General features: G+C 34.9%; 2 protein-coding genes across 3 annotated transcripts; both read right to left on the bottom strand.

The window, feature by feature from the left end:
- Positions 1-113: 113 nt before the first annotated feature.
- Positions 114-4139, bottom strand: LOC145062314 (P-loop containing nucleoside triphosphate hydrolases superfamily protein). 2 transcript variants are annotated; one of them, XM_079009932.1, is made up of 14 exons: positions 3663-4139; positions 3103-3245; positions 2812-2976; positions 2589-2719; positions 2365-2503; positions 1862-2124; positions 1634-1758; positions 1492-1535; positions 1275-1406; positions 1107-1181; positions 934-1019; positions 718-840; positions 554-614; positions 114-412 (listed from the first exon to the last, which is right to left on the bottom strand). In XM_079009932.1, exons 1-14 carry the CDS (start codon positions 3766-3768, stop codon positions 245-247), a joined length of 1761 nt encoding a protein of 586 aa, XP_078866058.1. In that variant the 5' UTR covers positions 3769-4139; the 3' UTR covers positions 114-244. The 2 variants fall into 2 exon arrangements, with proteins under 2 accessions (XP_078866058.1, XP_078866059.1); XM_079009933.1 differs by having other exon boundaries at positions 2383-2503; positions 3663-4138.
- Positions 4140-7027: 2888 nt separating this feature from the next.
- LOC145063772 (uncharacterized) lies at positions 7028-8537 on the bottom strand. The gene is made up of 3 exons (XM_079011356.1): positions 7655-8537; positions 7523-7533; positions 7028-7120 (listed from the first exon to the last, which is right to left on the bottom strand). The coding sequence occupies exons 1-3, from the start codon at positions 8535-8537 to the stop codon at positions 7028-7030; spliced, it is 987 nt and encodes a 328-aa protein (XP_078867482.1).
- Positions 8538-17736: the final 9199 nt, after the last annotated feature.

Below are 17736 nucleotides of genomic sequence, written 5' to 3'. Positions count from 1 at the left end.
TTGTGGAAGTAAAAGAAAGGTTAGTTTGTAGCAAACCATAGGATCATAGTGGTGAGTTGTCTTTTTCTCAATGAAAGACATACAATAAAACAATAGTAGAAATAGCTTCAATATAAAGTCTAATGGCTATTTGCCTATCTGGTATTTAACTTCAAAATGCTTATTATATATTTACATATAATAACCATCAACTTAAGATTAAAAACTTTGCAATTTCACCTTGAAAAACATATAAAAAAAAACCTCAAAGGAAATCATACTGAGGCTTCTTTTTGGGTGAAAAGTTATGGTCTTGTTTGTCAGTTGCAGCTGCAAGTAAAACTTTATGTCGTTCTGAAGCACTCTCAATGTACTCTTGGAGTGGTGGAAGAGAAGCACCATCTTCATTTTTCTGTGCTTGCCCCCGTATAACCTATATAACAACAAATAGCAATGTACTTTCATTTCTTCATATTTCTTTTTTTCAAAATACAATGGTGTAATATAATGAAATGAAAGTAGGTTGCTATAAATTATATATAATACACAGATAAATGAAATTATGTTGCTATACCTTTGATGCCCATCGCCTCTCTGCCTGCTGACACACGTCTCGAATATCGCGTCCAGACATTCTGAATTGTAAATAAAAAAAATTAATCGAAAGTACAATGATATGATAATAATAATTAAGAAATTTTGAATTATAAATAATTAATAATATTAATATTAATATACTCTTCAGTGGCTGCAGCTAATTCAGATAACTCGGTTTTTGCTAAATGTTTTGCGTATTGAGCTGCTATTTCCTGGCGAGTTTGCTGATCTGGTAGGCCAAATGTAATCATCGAGTCAAACCGACTGAGAAAAAGAGTTGACCACATGTTAGAATGAATTTTTAGTTAAAAAATGATTTAATTCATTTATATACAAGAAAATATAATAATAATAAACCTTAATAAAGCAGGATCAAGATCTTGTTTTCTATTGGTTGCAGCTATCACCACCACTTTTTTGTCCTGCTCAAACCCATCAATCTGCAAAACAAAAGTAATCAAAGTCAGTACTCATTACACAGTACACAGTATACAGTACACAGTACAACTTGTTATGTCATGTCTTTCCTGGCGTAAAATGACTGACAAGATTCTACGAGTAGCTTCATGAGTTTCACTATCACGAGCAGTAGCAAAGGAATCAACCTGTTTATAATCAAATAAAATACAAACAAATAATGAATGAAGGCAACAGAAATTGAGATTTTGTTTATTTATTTATTTTATTTGCAGAAATACCTCATCAAGGAATATAATTGCACCATTTGGAATTTCATTGGCGAGTGAAAATACTTTCCCTAACAATCTCTCACTTTCACCAAAATATTTTGACATGATCACCTCCAATGGCACATATAATAACGGGGCGCCCTTTTTAACAGAAAAAAAAGGGATCATTTTTTATTTTAGTCAAAATATTTATTAAAAGTAAACAAAAAGAACTGAAATAAATTACCGCTTCATTGGCTATAACACGAGCACAAGATGTCTTCCCAGTACCTGATATTAAACCAATAATATAAAAAGGGAACAAATTTTGTAATGCTTTTTTAAATATTACAAGAAAATTTTTATAATTTAGGAGTATAAAAAAGAACCTGGTGGGCCTTCAAAGAGTACTGCACGGGGTCTATTTGTCTCAAATTTGCAGCGGGTCCCACGAGCAATTTCATCATAAACCTCGGGACTCTGAAGAGCTAGTAGTATTGTATCTTCTATATCTCTACACATAAATAAATCAATAATTATAAATCTTGGAAGTCAACAGATATATTTACCAAAGAACCAACATAATAACATATTCATATACATATTCGTATTCATACCTTTTCTGTTGACTATATCCAGCAATGTTTTCCCATGATATTTCTTCAGATTTTGAGTGTTCTAATTTAGGCTCCTTAAGTCCATAAATCTTGACACCCATGCCCTCTAAACTGGTAACTGATTTATCCAAGGATGAGTTACGTGCATTATCTCCTCTTCTATCCATACTCTTATTTTGTCCTGTTCCCGCCAATTTCAACACAGATACTAGAGCATCAAGCTCCTCAGGTGTAAAGCTCCCTTGCTTTATAAACTCCATTTCCTATTTGTTACATATATATATAGACATTGTTAGGAAATATCTAGAGAGAGAAAGTTTTGATAAGGTAATCATGGTTTATGCAGACTTGGGGTGTCTGTTTGGTATGATGGAATGGATCAGCAAGGTAATGGAATAGATCAGTCCATTCCATTCCCTTTCCGATTATTGCATACCAAACACTACTTTAAACAATATATAGTAAAACCCTAGCATAGAAACTTAAAGAAATATAAACTTCACAGAATTGGGGATAAAAACCGGTTTATCAGAACTAATGAGTGATCGGAACATCAGAATGCAAAGATCCTCATCATTTGGATTTGCATCAGAACTGCTCTTATCCACTGGGCGATTCAGTGTTAGCTGCCAAGCAACACCACTGTAATACAACACAATAAATAAACAAATAAATTATAATTTGTGGGTATATATAATTTAGTAGAAGGTACTTTGTTATTTCTTACCTATCCCAAGCACGTAAATTCATGTCTGAACCTGTAGCTCGTTCTTCAACTTTGACACCAAGATTTGCAACAATGTTTGAAATCAAAAGTGCAATTTCACAAGTAGGAGGAATTTGGAACTTGATTGTAACCTGCAATATGATTTAATTGGAAATGTAACAACCAAGTAAAGTAAACATCAATGTTAATTGAGTGAATTGGAGAAAGAAAGCAACCGAATGACCTTTTTTCCCTTCACAGCAACAGTAAACCGAGGGTAAGAACCGTATTGCATTCCTTTGGTTTTAAGCAACTCTTCTAATCGAGTTCTTTCTTTTTTGGCAATTGCTTCCATATCAACATGTGTTGGTAGTGGTGATTCAGGTGGTGAAGGTGTTTTAGCCTCACCCTGTACGTAACCAAATCTTGATAAATGGATTGAAAGGGTCCTAAATGATGAATTTTAACATATATAATACATATAGCCACACTTGCTCTACTAGGATATGATCAAACATGAGAATTAGACACTAACCTCAGGTGCATCTGCATAGGCTACATCTACTAGGCCAAGCCCAAATATTCCAGCTAGCATTGCAGGAAGATAATTTAATCCAGGAGCATTTGTTGACCTCCAAGAACTATCATGGAAAGAGTGGCTGTTCTGGTTGAAAGTACCTGCAGGTGGCAATTATGAGCCAGTAAGAAGCATGTCATTATCTCACAGATGTTCGATGGATGTTACAATTTCAAACTTGCAATAAGATTCAGTTAGTTATGGAAGTCGTAGAAGAGTTGATTCTGATAACTCCAGCAAGAATTAACAACAAAACTATTAATTCCAGCAGTAATGATCCCAATTGTGAAGCACAGGGAGTACTGAGTTATATCAGTAGGATCAACCGTTGTCGATAACCTCCATACAAAAGTGAACTGATAGCACAGCCCGCCGTATGAAATGAACTAATTTTGAGAACCGCCATACAAAATTGAACTAATATTGAAAACCGCCATAGAAAATTGACAGCAAGAAACCAAATTGAACTATAAACAGATCATTTTTATAAACAAAAACAAGAAAATTGAGAGACGTACGTAAGGAGATGTGGCGATGAGCTGGAATTGAAGGGGTTAGGGTTTTACGAAATGCGATTGTACGGCACGTCTGAATTGTCCGTGCAAGACGACGAACTGACGCCATGAAAACTTGGCAATCTCCCTCGATTACTTGAGTGATCACAGGTATTGAGGGCGTAAATCATACGAAGCTCAAGAGCAACCATGGCATGTCATGCAAGCAACTGCCATTTCTAGTCTAGAGGGTCTCCAGCTTTTGTGGGCTTTGTCATCCCATTGATGGGCCACAGTATTAGATTGGACTCATTTGAAGAAAACAAAAAGTACTTTACAAAGGTCACCTAATTATTTAAAAAGATTTGATTGGACTATAGGAAGCACCATCACCAAACACAGTGAGGTCTGGTGAGATGACGGTATGTGGTTGATATGTGGTGGTGCGGTGGCGGCCCTCGCCTAAGAAACCCTTACACCCCCTTCCATCTTAACGAAAGAAAAGGAAATGCTTGGAAATGAGAATAAAATAAAATAAATTATTGTTCCGAGTTTCATTAGAGGAGGAAATGGAAGTAAGTGGAAAGAAATGGGAGTTCCTCCTAACTTTCCTTCCGATTTGGGAGGATTTGGAAAGAAAAGACAAAATGATTCATTTTCCTTCCACTTCTCTCCAACTCAGTAATACAAAAGAAAATTTTGTTTTCTTTTCTTTTCTCTTCTTTTCTCTCGTGACTTTCTTTTCTTTTCTCTTATTTTCTTTTGCTAAACTCGGGAACAAGGCGTTACTGAATGTTTTTTTTTTCTCTTCTTACCTTTTAAATCATTCTAATTCTCTATAAATATAGTATATATATTGATATATTATTTATATATATTTAAATTTTAAAAAATGATAGACACAAGAGATAGTAAAAGATGAAGATGACGAGGAGGTGAGAAAAAATAATGTGGCATGCCAAAGTATGGTAAATATACTCACCGGTCTTAAAACGGTTAACCATAAAAAAAAAAAAAAAAAAAAAAAAAAAAAAAAAAAGTTATAACTCGTTAATTTGAATTTTATAATTTCCAATCTATCAAAAGGCTTTTGGTCTAGGTGTAATGAGTGACTTTTTCAATAGAAAGATCATGAGTTTAAGTTTCATTATGAGACATATGTGATGTTTAGAAGTAGGTTAATTTGCCGTTCCAAAAAGAAAAAAGAAAAAAAAAAGTTTAATCTGTTAGGAAAGAATTATAAATATGTAAAAAAAATTATGACCATGATGTGTTGCATTTATATTTGTGTTGTAATATGGATGTACAATTGATGATTTGATGATTAGTAATAGTTGTTTAGTCAATTAGGATTTGCATCTAGTATTTTCTCCTAACACATCATGTATCAAATTAACAACAACAATTACAGACCTCAAAAAACCATTAGAATATGACAGGGGAAAGTAGAAGTCAACAATTAGGTTTTTATGAACGGAAGATCGGCTGCATCCCTAAGATTATCTCTAACATGTGCCAACGAAAAGCTATAGAATGTACAAATAAAAGAAAAGAAAGTAGTGATGTCAAAAAGTACCGTAGGACCCCGTTCTCGTAGGGGCTCCGTCCCATTTAGGGAATTTATTAAAAAATAATTGTGGGCGCGGACGGGGGCGGGGGCAAGGTTAACCCCCGTTTTAATTTCGGGGGCGGGGATGGGGTGGGCAATTCTGTCCCGAAACCCCATGGGGTCCTCGTTAATAAATTATACATATATTTAAATATATTAATTATATAAATATAATAAACAACAACATGATTTTGAACTTCCAAAATTTAACAAAAAACATGTTTTTAAGTTGTTAGTATAATGTTTTTAATATGCCATAACTTTTTTTTAACAAGCCAAATTTTGCTAGAAATAAATATTTGTTATCTAAAAAATAGTTTTTTTTAGCCCAATCAACAACTTATTTTAGCTCAAAAAACGCAGCCCAAAATAAATCGGGGGCGGAGGAATGGGGGTAGGGGTAGGGGTAATAAGAGGGATTCAAGGACGGGGGCTGGGGTACGAAGGTTGGACATTACGGGGGGCAGGGGAGGGGCGGGGGAACAGGGAGATTTCGAGGGCGGGGGTGAGGGATACACTCCCCGTCCCGTTTGTCCCCGTTGACATCCCTAAAAGAAAGTCATAATGAGCAATCATTGTTTTTGTTTATATGAAATTACATTAAATCAAACAATATATTTTAGTCCTAATTATTACAACTAATTTAGTTTTTTTTTCTCCATACATAGTATGTTACCGAGTATTGACATCTTACTCTTCTTAAGTTATGTTTGGCAAAAATATGCCAACTTATTGTAATTTAATGTTTTGATAAACCATAAAAGTAATGCATCGTAGTTTATAAAGTAACTTATAAGCTAACTTCTTGATAAGCTAGCTTGGTCCTGTTAGGCAAACCAACGTATAAGCTTGTTTATCGATAATCTATTTTAAGCTAAGTTATCAATAAAGTTATGTTTGACGTATTAGCTGAAAAACTAGCTACTAGTTTATAAGCTTGATGTTAACTTATAAGGTAGATGTAAGCTTGCTTATAAGGTAGTTGTTAGTTTATAAGCTACCTGATAGCTAAAAAAATAGTTGTCAACTAAAATGCTAATTGTTAGCTTATAAACCAACTGATAGTTTATAAACTAACGGATAAAAAATGATGTTTGGTAAAAAAACTACCTAATAAAATAGATGAAATATATGAAATGATATAAAAAGACATTTAAAAGAATATATTTTTTATAATTAATTAAAGATATATTTGAAAAAAAAAATTATAATGTCCTAAAAAGCTAGTTTAAGTGGATTTTTAAAAAGCTGACTTATAAACTATTCTCTCCGTCCCAAAATTATAGTCCATCTTTTCTTTTTGATTTGTCTCAAAATAATAGTTCATTTCTAAAATAAATATCATTTTTACCAAAATACCCCATATTTTTTACTTAACCAACTAAACATTTAATGAAACATTAAATGCAAAATAGGGACAAAACTGTCATTTTATTATATAAAATTAATGGTAATTAATGTTTCCTTAATCTGTGTGTTTTTTATCTGTGGACAATAATTTTGGGACGCGTGAAATACTTTTTAACTTTTCAAACATTATAATTAAAAAAAATTTCAAAATATAAAGTAGCTTACCAGGTTATTATAACATACTAAATATAACCTAAATTTACTTATAAGCTATTTTATAGACTACGATAAACTATTTTTTTGATTTTACCGAACTCTAAATTATAATAAGCTAGTTTATTTTTGTAAAATATGAGATAAAATAACTTATTGATAACCGATAAGCTGGTTTGTCAATATGGTCTTAAAAGAAATTATCTGCATATTTTAGTCACTGGGTGTAATTATGTAAATTAGGTGAAATCAAGAAGCAACAATCATGCATTAACAAGAATAACAAGAAAGTGAAATTGGATTTATTGCACTTAAAAAAAAAAAAAAAAAAAAAAAAAAAAAAAAAAAAAAGTTGACCGATTTGTCAAAAAAAATTAGTCGCCAGCTATATGAATGACCAAATATTGTAGGTTTTTAAGGTGATTATTGGATAGTAGCATGGTAAATATGGTTTCAACTTTTAACCGGTAGGCAAACTTTATTTTTTTCTATAACTAGAATCAAGTATTTTTTGCTGTAAATAGAACAAGTATTGGACTGGTCGATTAAAGATTGGCTATCACTTTTAATACTTTTGTAAGTTTTACGAATTCCAATTAGTATTTTATTTAGTTAAAGTTGAATTTTTTTCAACATATTATCCAAAAAGTGGAAAGAGACAGATTTTTACAGGTTAGAAAAAGCTACTTTCAACTTTTAATTAATATTTTACACATATTGATACTAGGAAAAGAAAAAAAACAATAACAAAATATCAAAAAGTAAATAAAATATAAAAAATAAAAAGTCAAATTCAAATCTCAAAACACTTTTTTTGTAAATAGACTCCTCAAATTAAACAAACTGCTAGCTCCACCTTCACCGCCGGCACTTCCCGACGTTACGTCGGCGTTCCGTCCACTGTCGTTATCTATAATCACATCGCTCCGACAACCCATTCGTTGCCGGTAACCAATACATGTCGGAACATTAAGGTTCAACACCTTACGACTTTCTCCGGCGCCGGTGGTAACTCCACCGGAGGCTGACTTTTTGATCGGACGGGAGACTTTTTCGGCAGTTGAACGAACAAGGGTGTCGTGGAGGCTCCGGCTCTGTCCCAACCGTTTGACTTGACAAACTGGGCTATTCCGGCCCAAGTGAACCCCACCCCTGCCGGGACTGCTCGGCCACTTCCGATACTTATCGCCGGTGGAGTTGCTCCTTGAACAAGGGGCGCTACTAACTTTCCGGTTTACGACCAGCGTTCGCGGTCTACTCCCACTGTTCCCGGCCGATCTACTTCTCGAAAACGGCCATAAATTTATATTCAACTCCGCCGTACTTGTTCCACCACCACCAACGACGCTGGAACCACTGTTGCGTTCTTTCTTCTTCTTCTCCTCTTTACTTTCTGGGTTTTTTTTGAAAATATCTTTCCATCGTTTAGATGCAGAAATATTTGTTTTGAGGTCGGATCCGAGAATATTATCTGGATTAGGGCTAATTGAAGGTTTGTTTGTGGGTTCTACCGCGATATCTTCTTTGTCAGGTGGGTCGTCGTTGTTTTGGGAGTTGAGACGCTGGAGGGGAAGGAGGATGCCGCCGGAGAACAATTCGTCGGCGGAATGGAGGGTGGTTTGTTGGGAGGATGGGTTTCTCACCATCCAGAACTCGAATTCAGGTGAATTAGAAGCGCTGCTTCTTTCGCCATTGCTGTTGCTTGAGAGAATTGTGGGATTTTCCATGAGCGATAGAGAGAGAGAAAGAGATTTGAAAGAGTGGTTGGGTTGGGTGCATATGGGGGTTATTATTCAAAGAAGGGAAGACATGTGCAACACCATCTATATATAAAATACTAAAACAAAATCCACACAAAATCATGTACATGTTGTTATAAACATATAACTACAAATAAAGTCAATTAATTGAAAAGTGAATTACAAAAAGTTATTTGGGTTATCAAAAGTTAAGAATTATATTATGATTATTATTATTAATGGAGGATCCGACCCAAGCTATGTTTAGGCTATAAGGAGGGGGTTACAAAGTCTTTACTAGAAAAATTCCCCCATATCAACACCACCTTAACTTCACAATATATCTATTAATAGTGACTCATGTTAGAAATAGAAAGTACACATCACTCACATTAGGGTTTTTTTTTTTTATCCACTTCCCTATAGTATGTTTTTTTTGTGCCTTCTGTCTTAGTAGACATGAAAAACTATTTTGCCCTCACTAAATTCTTTTATTCTTTATTTATTTCTTATATAATTAATTATATAACTTAATAATATCTAATGGTCCCACTACCCTTTACTTCTCCACCCAAACCACACGTCACCCGCTTCTTCTATTACCGTTCATTTTCGTCCAAAAACTTCATATACGAGCAAACCACCAACAAATACAATCAAACCAAGTACAATTCAATCAAAATACAATCAAATTATAAATCATACATAGTTCATTTTCATTTATGAACATGGAAACTAGAAATCAAATCTAATGAGTCTCAAATCCAATTTGATGAGCTTGAAGCCATCCTCAACAAAACTAGAAAAAATCCCTTTTTCTTCCTGATACATATAAAAAAATCTAAAATCAAATTCATTCTCAAGACCTGAAATTTCCATGAAATCTTAACCTGATTACATAGACCTGCAACTCAGCCCTGATCTCTTGAGACATGCAGCTCAGTCACGATCACTTAGACCTGTAACTCCTATCCCAATCTCCCCTGGTGCGAAGAGATGGTGAATCAATGACTATAAAAATTTTCAAGGAAAAAACCTGAGGCTAGCAGTGAGGGAAAATCGATCGAAGTTTAGAAGAAAGGATGATTGTTACCTTCAATTTATGATTTCAAATGACGATTCCTCGAATCAGTGATTGTGGAGTTCGATTTTTTAGATTGAGTTATTTTTTTCTTGGGGGGGGGGGGGGGTTGTTATCGATGGTATATGAGAGAGAAAGGGGATGGTCAGAGTTTGGAACAAAGGTTGAGGGATGACGATATTAGACATAGGGTGATTGTGTGAGATAGTGGGGGTAATGAAGGAAGGGATGGTTTGTGTTCCTTTTTCAGGCTGTAGTAGCGATAGTAGGAAGTGTGGTGATAATGGAGGTTCACGGACCATTGAAGAGAATAAGGAGAGAAAGAGATATGTAAGGTTTGAAAGGAGAGAAAGAAAAGCAGGTTATTATCGATGGTATATGAGAGAGAAAGGGGATGGTCAGAGAGGGAAAGCGGAGGGGGGGGGGGAGGGAGGTTGTTATCGATGGTATATGAGAGAGAAGGAGATGGTCATTTGGAACAAAGGTTGAGGGATGACGATATTAGACATAGGGTGATTGTGTGAGATAGTGAGGGTAACGAGGGAAGGGATGACTTATGTCCATTTTTCAAGCTGTAGTAGCGATGGCAGGAGGTGTGGTGATAATAGAGGTTCACGGACCATTGGAGAGAATAAGGAGGGAAAGAGATATGTGAGGTTTGAAATGAGAGAAAGGAAAGCGGGTTTTTATCGATGGTATATGAGAGAGAAAGGGGATGGTCAGAGTTTGGTCATAGAGAGAAAGGGGATGGGGGGGGGGGGTTGTTATCGATGGTATATGAGAGAGAAAGCGGATGGTTAGAGTTTAGAACAAAGGTTGAGGGATGACGATATTAGACATAGGGTGATTGTGTGAGATAGTGAGGGTAATGAGGGAAGGGATGACTTATATCCATTTTCCAGGCTATAGTAGCGATGGCAGGAGGTGTGGTGATAATGGAGGTTCACAGACCATTGAAGAGAATAAGGAGATGAAGAGATATGTGAGGTTTGAAAGGAGAGAAAGGAAAGCGGGTTGGGATTAAAGGGGTGGGACCCATATATTTTTTTCATAAAACTAACAAAAATAATAATAATTAGATAAAAAATACTATTAGGGGCAATATAGTCATTTTAAGCTAGCTAGGGACTAAAAACGAATAAAATCCAAAACATAAGGATCTTCTGAGTGAAAAAAGAATTAGGGAGTACAAATTAATCCAAACTGTAGGGATTATTAATGTAATTTACTCGTTAAGAAATACTATAGTTTATGTTTTTAATCTTAAAGTTTTACAAAATATACACTTCTTTCTAATTCCTAATCCATAAAACAAATTACACAAAAATTTATGCATATCATATTGTACATTAATATTCTATTCTATCATATAATCGTTTATATACAAAGTACGATATCATTATTTTATTAATGTGTGAATAAAGGTACACATGCATGTTCAAATATACTTTTGAGATCACTTGAAAACTTGAAGTGTAAGTGAAGAGGCCGACCTTGTCTTGACCAGTGTAGGAAAGTGAGCTTTAATTATGGATGGTGCATTTGTAAATGCCATTTATGGGTTTAAGCATCAAGCATGTACCATTGATTTCAATCTCCATCATTTTGTTTTCTTTGGTTTCACTCTCCCGTCTCCACCACCCTCCACCATGTCATTATAGCTGTGCATATATTTACAATAAAAAGAAATAAAAAGCAAAACCATTTTTGATAAATTTATTGCATTCTCCTTTTCGTTTGCAAGAGGTACGTGGCTCGTTGAAAAAGCTACTGATTTTTGGAGTTTAGACTACTCTAATAATAGAGGGGACATTTTGAGAATAATAGTTGCAATTTGGATCAATATAGTTATATCAAAAACTACTTTTGCAACACATATAGTTCTTCCAATATGCTTTAAAAGATCTATCAGAGTCGTGATTGAAAGAAACAAAGGATAAATAAGATGAATCTTGGCTAAAATAAGAAATTGAGCTCGAAGAAGCTCATGTACCATATGAAGAGGAACCGCTTGAAATCATAATAAGAGAAAGGGATTTGAAAGTGGCTTTTTAGAATAGATCATAATTAACTGAATAGTTTTTAAAGTGTGTACAATCGTTTCCTGTCTTATTTAAACTAAAATTTTAACATAATATTGATGGAAAAGATTCGACGACTAAAAGAAAATGTACCAAAGAGTTTAATTGTCTTCATTGATTACAAAATAAATTATGTCCTAAAACTGGAACCTATATGCACCTATTAAAGGGGAACATACATTAGAAATTTTGAATAATAGAGTACAGCTATTATGGACAAAACCTCACAAAGTACGACCAGCACACCAGCACTTACCAATAAGACTATTATTATTATTATTATTATTATTATTATTATTATTATTATTATTTTCTTGCAAACTCCGTATTGGGTGACTGACAATTGTTAATTTTTTTTTTCATATATGGTGTATGAATCTAATGAACATTTAATTACTTACAAACATATGCAAAGTAGTTTGTTTATATTTGTAAATCTTTTAATCCATATAAATAGCTTAACGATTTATCATATAGTGTAATAATGTATGTTGTGTTTTTTATTATAATTAGGATAATACCATAAAAGTCATTAAATTTATATCAAAATTCTAATGTAACACTCATTTTTTTTTTGCCTCAAATTTGATATTTTGTTTTTCAATTTATTACAATTCTAATCACTTGATCAGTTGTCTCTTTACGTGGTATGATGTTGTGATATGCTCATATAACATTCTGACGTGTCAAAATTAAAAAAAAATTACAATAAATAATAACTTTTTGTTATTTTTTTCAATTTTGATATTAAGTTTTCATTTTTTTTACATTTTGACAGATAATTTTTTTGTTTCAAGTCGAACATCATTTTTTCTAATTTTGTTCAATATTGATTATATTTTATTTGAAATCGTATAAATAATTTATTTATTTTTTTTTGCATTTGAAACATGTTTAATTATTTTTTTCATTTAAAAACCACTCTTTTATATAAATACAAAGTTTTTTACATTCAAAATCATAATGTTATATATAAATATTTATTAGTTATATTATAATCGTGTTTTATATTAAATATGCAACTTTAAATGAGTTTGGAGGTGTGGAATGCACAATCAGATAAACTAATTTAATATGGGGAACACGAGGGTCTGATTGTCGCTTTAATTACCAAGAGTCCGTTCATTGTATATACTCATGTTTTTTGGTTCATGCAATATACTTCTTCTCCACTTAAACATTATTATGCAAAAATCTTTTCTTAAAGAATATCAAACAAAACAAGGTATTCTATACTTTTGAATTTAGATTTTGCATGAAATCCAAATTAAGTTTTCATGAAAATCAAATCTTGTATTTATACAAAAAAAAATATGGGGTTTAAATGAAAAAATTATTTATATAGTTTCAAATTAAAAAAAAAAATTGGTTATACGGTTTAAAATGGACTTAGAGCTAGCAATGGGTCGACCTGAGCTCGGTTCAAGTTAAACATATTTATTAATTGGGTTAAAGATTTCAACCGAATCCAACATGTTTATTATAATGAGTTAATATTTCAAACCAACACAACCATTCACATAAATAGGCTGTCACCATGTTAACATGTTTATGTAGTTTTCAAACCAACTGACTAAATAAATAGGTTAAACATGGGTTAACTCATTAAAAAAAAAGGTAAATAAATTAACTAAAAATTACACCATTTAAATTAATTTCAAAATTAAACTAAAAATTCAAAGTATGACAAAAGTATAATCACAATTCACAAATACAAAAAATTATTCAAATAACATTAATAATATTTAATTCGAAGTGATTTAAAAGTGTGGCTAGTGTTGTTGGTGCCAAGAAAAAAGATAGGAATTAAGATTGCATTCTTTTAAACATAAATAATAATAAATCATTATAATTTATAAATTAGTACACAGATTAATACATGATAATATTTAAATAATTATTAAATTAATTATGTACTATATTAAAGTTAAATGGATTGAAAATGGGTTCATGATTTTTACAAAACCTAACCTATTTAATTAAATGTGTTACGTGTGTTCATGAAATATCTTACACTCGGTTTAGAATTGGGGTAGTGGTTTTCGCCTTCAAAATTTGGCCTCATTATTTGTATGGGGTTCAGTGTATTATCTACACGGACCACAAGAGTTTGAGATATTTGATGGACCAGCCAAATCTGAGGATGAGACGGATCGGTTTATTAGGTTACAACAAAATTGTAACACTCTGATTCCTGGATGTAGAACTTAAGAATTTAGTGCAAGTAGAAGGGCCTACTCGACGAGTTGGTTGGTCCCAACTCGTCGTGTAGGAGTTTATCAGCATGCGCGGAATATAAATTCTACTCGTCGAGTTGGAGGACTGGACTCAACGAGTTGAGTCTGTTTGATGAAACCCTAATTGTTCGGGCTTGCACCCTATTTAAATCACTTTAACTCCTTCACCCTGCCTCCCTTATAATTTTACCACCTTGAGACAAACCCTAATCGGTACCTTCCATTTTGAGAATGTTTGGAGCCAATAGTGAGTATTTTGGTGCATTCCTTTGAAGGAATATGAAGAGCGAAGAACATGGAACAAGAAGGAGTCTTTAGATACAACGTTCATGCAGTTGTAACATCCATCTGGAGGTAAAAAGTCCTTACCTTGGCTTTCCATTCCTTAGATCTCTTCTTATGTGAGTTCATGGGTTTTTGGTGCAAATTGAGGGCCATTCTCGAGTTAAGCTTGCCCGGGGGTATGAGTTTCAGATTTGGACTTCTCTAGGTCCCGTGTACATAAATCATCAAGCTTTATGAAGCTTTGACCCGTCTTCATGTCCTGAACCCCTTCTTGAGCTTAGTTTTGGGTGATTTAGCCTTGTGAGGCCTTGTATGATCGTAAAGTTAGCAACTTTACGTGGTAACTCCATCCTAGGAGGTTGGATCTGGAGTTTGGAGCATTGGAATCGGCTGGAATGAGTTTAATGAGAAAGGGTTGAGGAACTCGACGAGTTGAGTTGTGTTTTCCTGTTTCTGGGTTCAAAGTGAACTCGACGAGTTGATGAGTCAACTTGACGAGTGGTTAGGGTTTTCCCCCGGTCTTTTGGACTATGTATGGACTCGACGAGTTGACTAGCAACTAGGCGAGTTGACTCAGGTTTTTGTGATTTCTAAGTGTTGAGGACTCGACGAGTTGAGTCAACATGGACTGTTGACTTAAGTGTTGACTTTCTGTTGACTTTTAGGGTTGGGTCAAGTTGTGGACTTTGGAGATCATGGAGGGGTAAATGGTCTTTCACCCTTTTCAGAGATTTAGTAGAGGAGTTAGCTTAATGTTTTATATAATTGTTGAGTAGAGATGATTGTGATATGTGTAGGCGGAGTCTAGACCAGCAGTTCGAGTGTGGGATATGTTGCTTTACTCTGCGAGGTGAGTCTTCTCACTATACTTACCATAAGTGGTAACTTTATGTGACTGGAGGGTCTTGTATGCTATTATTGAGTATTGTGATATCATGCATTATGTCTTTGTGATTTATGTTGTGTATTATTCTGAGCTTTATTGATTTAGGACCGCAAGGTCCAACCCGAGTTGTGGGGCCGGAGGGTCTCCACTGAGACACATTGACCGGAGGGTCTTTATTGAGATTTAGCCATGAGAGGCTAATGAGATGTGTGTGGTATTTTGGGGAACTTACTAAGTTTTGTGCTTACCGTATTGTGTGATATGTGTTTCAGGTATTTTCAGGATCGTGGGAAGGCGTCAGCTTGATTGTACACACCAGTTAGAGATCATGTTTTGAGGATTTTGGGATTTTATCAAACATTGTTGACTTGTGTTTTGACAACTTATACATTTTGTGGTTTTTGGGAAATATGATATTGAGTTTATGTGATTTTAAAAATGAAAATTTTATTTGAAAATTTGTAGTGTTACAAGTTGGTATCAGAGCCTTGGTTTGAGGGATTCGAATGTACTTTTGGGTATGTTTAGACTTAAAATGAGGATTTGTGAAAATTTTCTAAAAAGAAATTATTTTTCTAAAACGAGTAAGAGTTTAAAGAGAAAACGAGACAGAGCAGTGTGTACAATCAGCCAGAGCCCGAGCGGTGATTTCCCAAAGTACCATTACTTGTTTACATTATGAGATATTATAGCTGCATGCTAGAGGATATGCTAGGTATTTCAGAAATTAGGGCTAAAGTTCCCTGATTCATGATGCCTTAGCCTAGGGGATGCTATTGATTGATATTATCTGCTATTGCTCTATGTATGTGGTGGGTAGGAGTGCCTAGTAGGAATCTTTCATAGAGAGCTTGAAGTAGAGGAGTAATCTAGGAAAGATACCTAGATATGCGTTTGAGGAACCTATTGAGATAGTGGTTAGATACCATGAGAGGTAGGGTTGCCTGAGTTCGGTGATGCCTTTTGAGTTATGGATAGAGCGAGTGGAGTTGTATGCTAGAGTGGCTTTATGTGCTGGTAGAGGTTATTCGATGCTTGAATGCTGCTTGCTTTGTGATTTGTCGAACTCTTGATGATTGGATTCAGCTGCTAAGTGAAAATGATGATATTCAGGAGGTAGATGGCCGACATCATGAGGAGTTCTTCAACAGCAGAAGACAGAAGAGTGTGAGAACCTAGGAGAGCCTAGGGAGAAATTCTAGTGCGATGAGTATGTTGTTTAGAGGTGAGTATTCGCTAGAGAGTGATCATGTGTAATGGGATTGGTGATCGAGGAAGTTGAGTAGCTACTTAGGAAGTTTGGGAAAATCTATGTGGAAAGTATGTGTAGATGTGGCAGGTAGTATGGGCATGTACTACTGAAAGCAGAGGACTTATACTCGAAACAGGGAGAATTCCATAGGTTCTAAATAGCTGGATGAGAGGAGATAACATGGTTCGGGTACCATGATTCGTAGCAGAGTGTGTTTCCATCTTTACAAATTATCCGAAGATGGATGTTCAGACTGAGAATGGATATGGTAAACTGTGGGGCCAGAGGGCCAAGTCGGTTGAGCTTCGATAGAGTGTACCTTGTAAGGAAAATTGAGTTTAGATCCCGAGGAGTTTGACTGGTGAGCTGCCAGTTGGAGTCGCAGGACTTGAGGAAAAGTGGAGATGTTATGCTGTGGAGGATTGCGGTCAGGGTTGAGTGATCGGCCGATAGTTGAGACGTCACTTTCTGTGACGAGAATTACACTATTTCTGTTTCCAGTGTGGAGTGAAGGAGATAACAAGTTTTTGGTTTCAAAATTTGGAGGTAAACCATGTGGGGTAGCATTTAGTTGAGATATCTTCACCAGAATATGTATGGTATGTCTATTGTGAGGTATGCATATATCGTGAGAGAGTCACCAGAGGGGACTGAGATGGATGAGGACAAGGATATGCCTTAGATGAGTATAGTAAGGCACATTTTTGCAACAGTTCCAGGTAATCAAGAGGAGTATATCGGGGCGACGACCCTCGTTGTTTACGTTGTATATCGATTGTGACAGTGAGGTCTTTTGCTTCTATGATAATTCACACGATGGCATGGTGGTTGAGGAAACAGAGATGAGGTGTGTGTGTGATATTTCATTACTCTCAGGTTGAGAGTCATAACTAATTCGGGACGGTCGAGATGTTCGGTGACGTGTCGGTATGAGATTTTGGGTGACTAGAGAAAGTCATATTGGGGGGGATTTTAAGGCTTTCATCTGAGATACAGGATACTTGGAGTTATATGGTTATTATCTGGAATATCATCGAGTGCTGCGTGGTACATTCCATGAGTCAGGAATGGTACATCTTGTGAGTCAGTCTGTAGTATGGTTTGTTTGGTATGTCAAGGGACGATGGTTCGAACCCTAAGTGGGGAGAACTGGGTATTCTACGGGGAGGATCCTCAATATGATGTGGTATAGAGGTTTGGGTTATGGGATCTGCAGTCCCAATATATGAGACGGGATTCATGTGATAGTCAAGGCAAGTACAGAGCAAGAGGATCCATGTTGCATAGGCTCAGGAGAGAATGAGTGTCTTCACGGCAGGTGGCCGTTAGACATGAATCTGATTGTGGTATGTATTCTTCTGGTGT

Source organism: Lactuca serriola, chromosome 7 (genome assembly GCF_051521515.1).
Source record: "Lactuca serriola cultivar US96UC23 chromosome 7, Lser_US96UC23_V15, whole genome shotgun sequence".
NCBI lineage: Eukaryota > Viridiplantae > Streptophyta > Magnoliopsida > Asterales > Asteraceae > Lactuca > Lactuca serriola.
The sequence above is the reverse complement of the archived record's forward strand: the minus strand, read 5'-3'. Positions and strand labels throughout refer to the sequence as shown.

Bases quoted from the DNA above. Each gene is read 5' to 3' on its own strand.
- LOC145062314 (XM_079009932.1), bottom strand. From the start codon at position 3,768: ATGGCGTCAGTTCGTCGTCTTGCACGGACAATTCAGACGTGCCGTACA. The intron at 3,246-3,662 runs GTACGTCTCTCA...TGCCACCTGCAG, and splicing joins TCATCGCCACATCTCCTTAC to GTACTTTCAACCAGAACAGC. The intron at 2,720-2,811 runs GTCATTCGGTTG...ATCATATTGCAG, and splicing joins TTGCTGTGAAGGGAAAAAAG to GTTACAATCAAGTTCCAAAT.
- LOC145063772 (XM_079011356.1), bottom strand. From the start codon at position 8,537: ATGGAAAATCCCACAATTCTCTCAAGCAACAGCAATGGCGAAAGAAGC.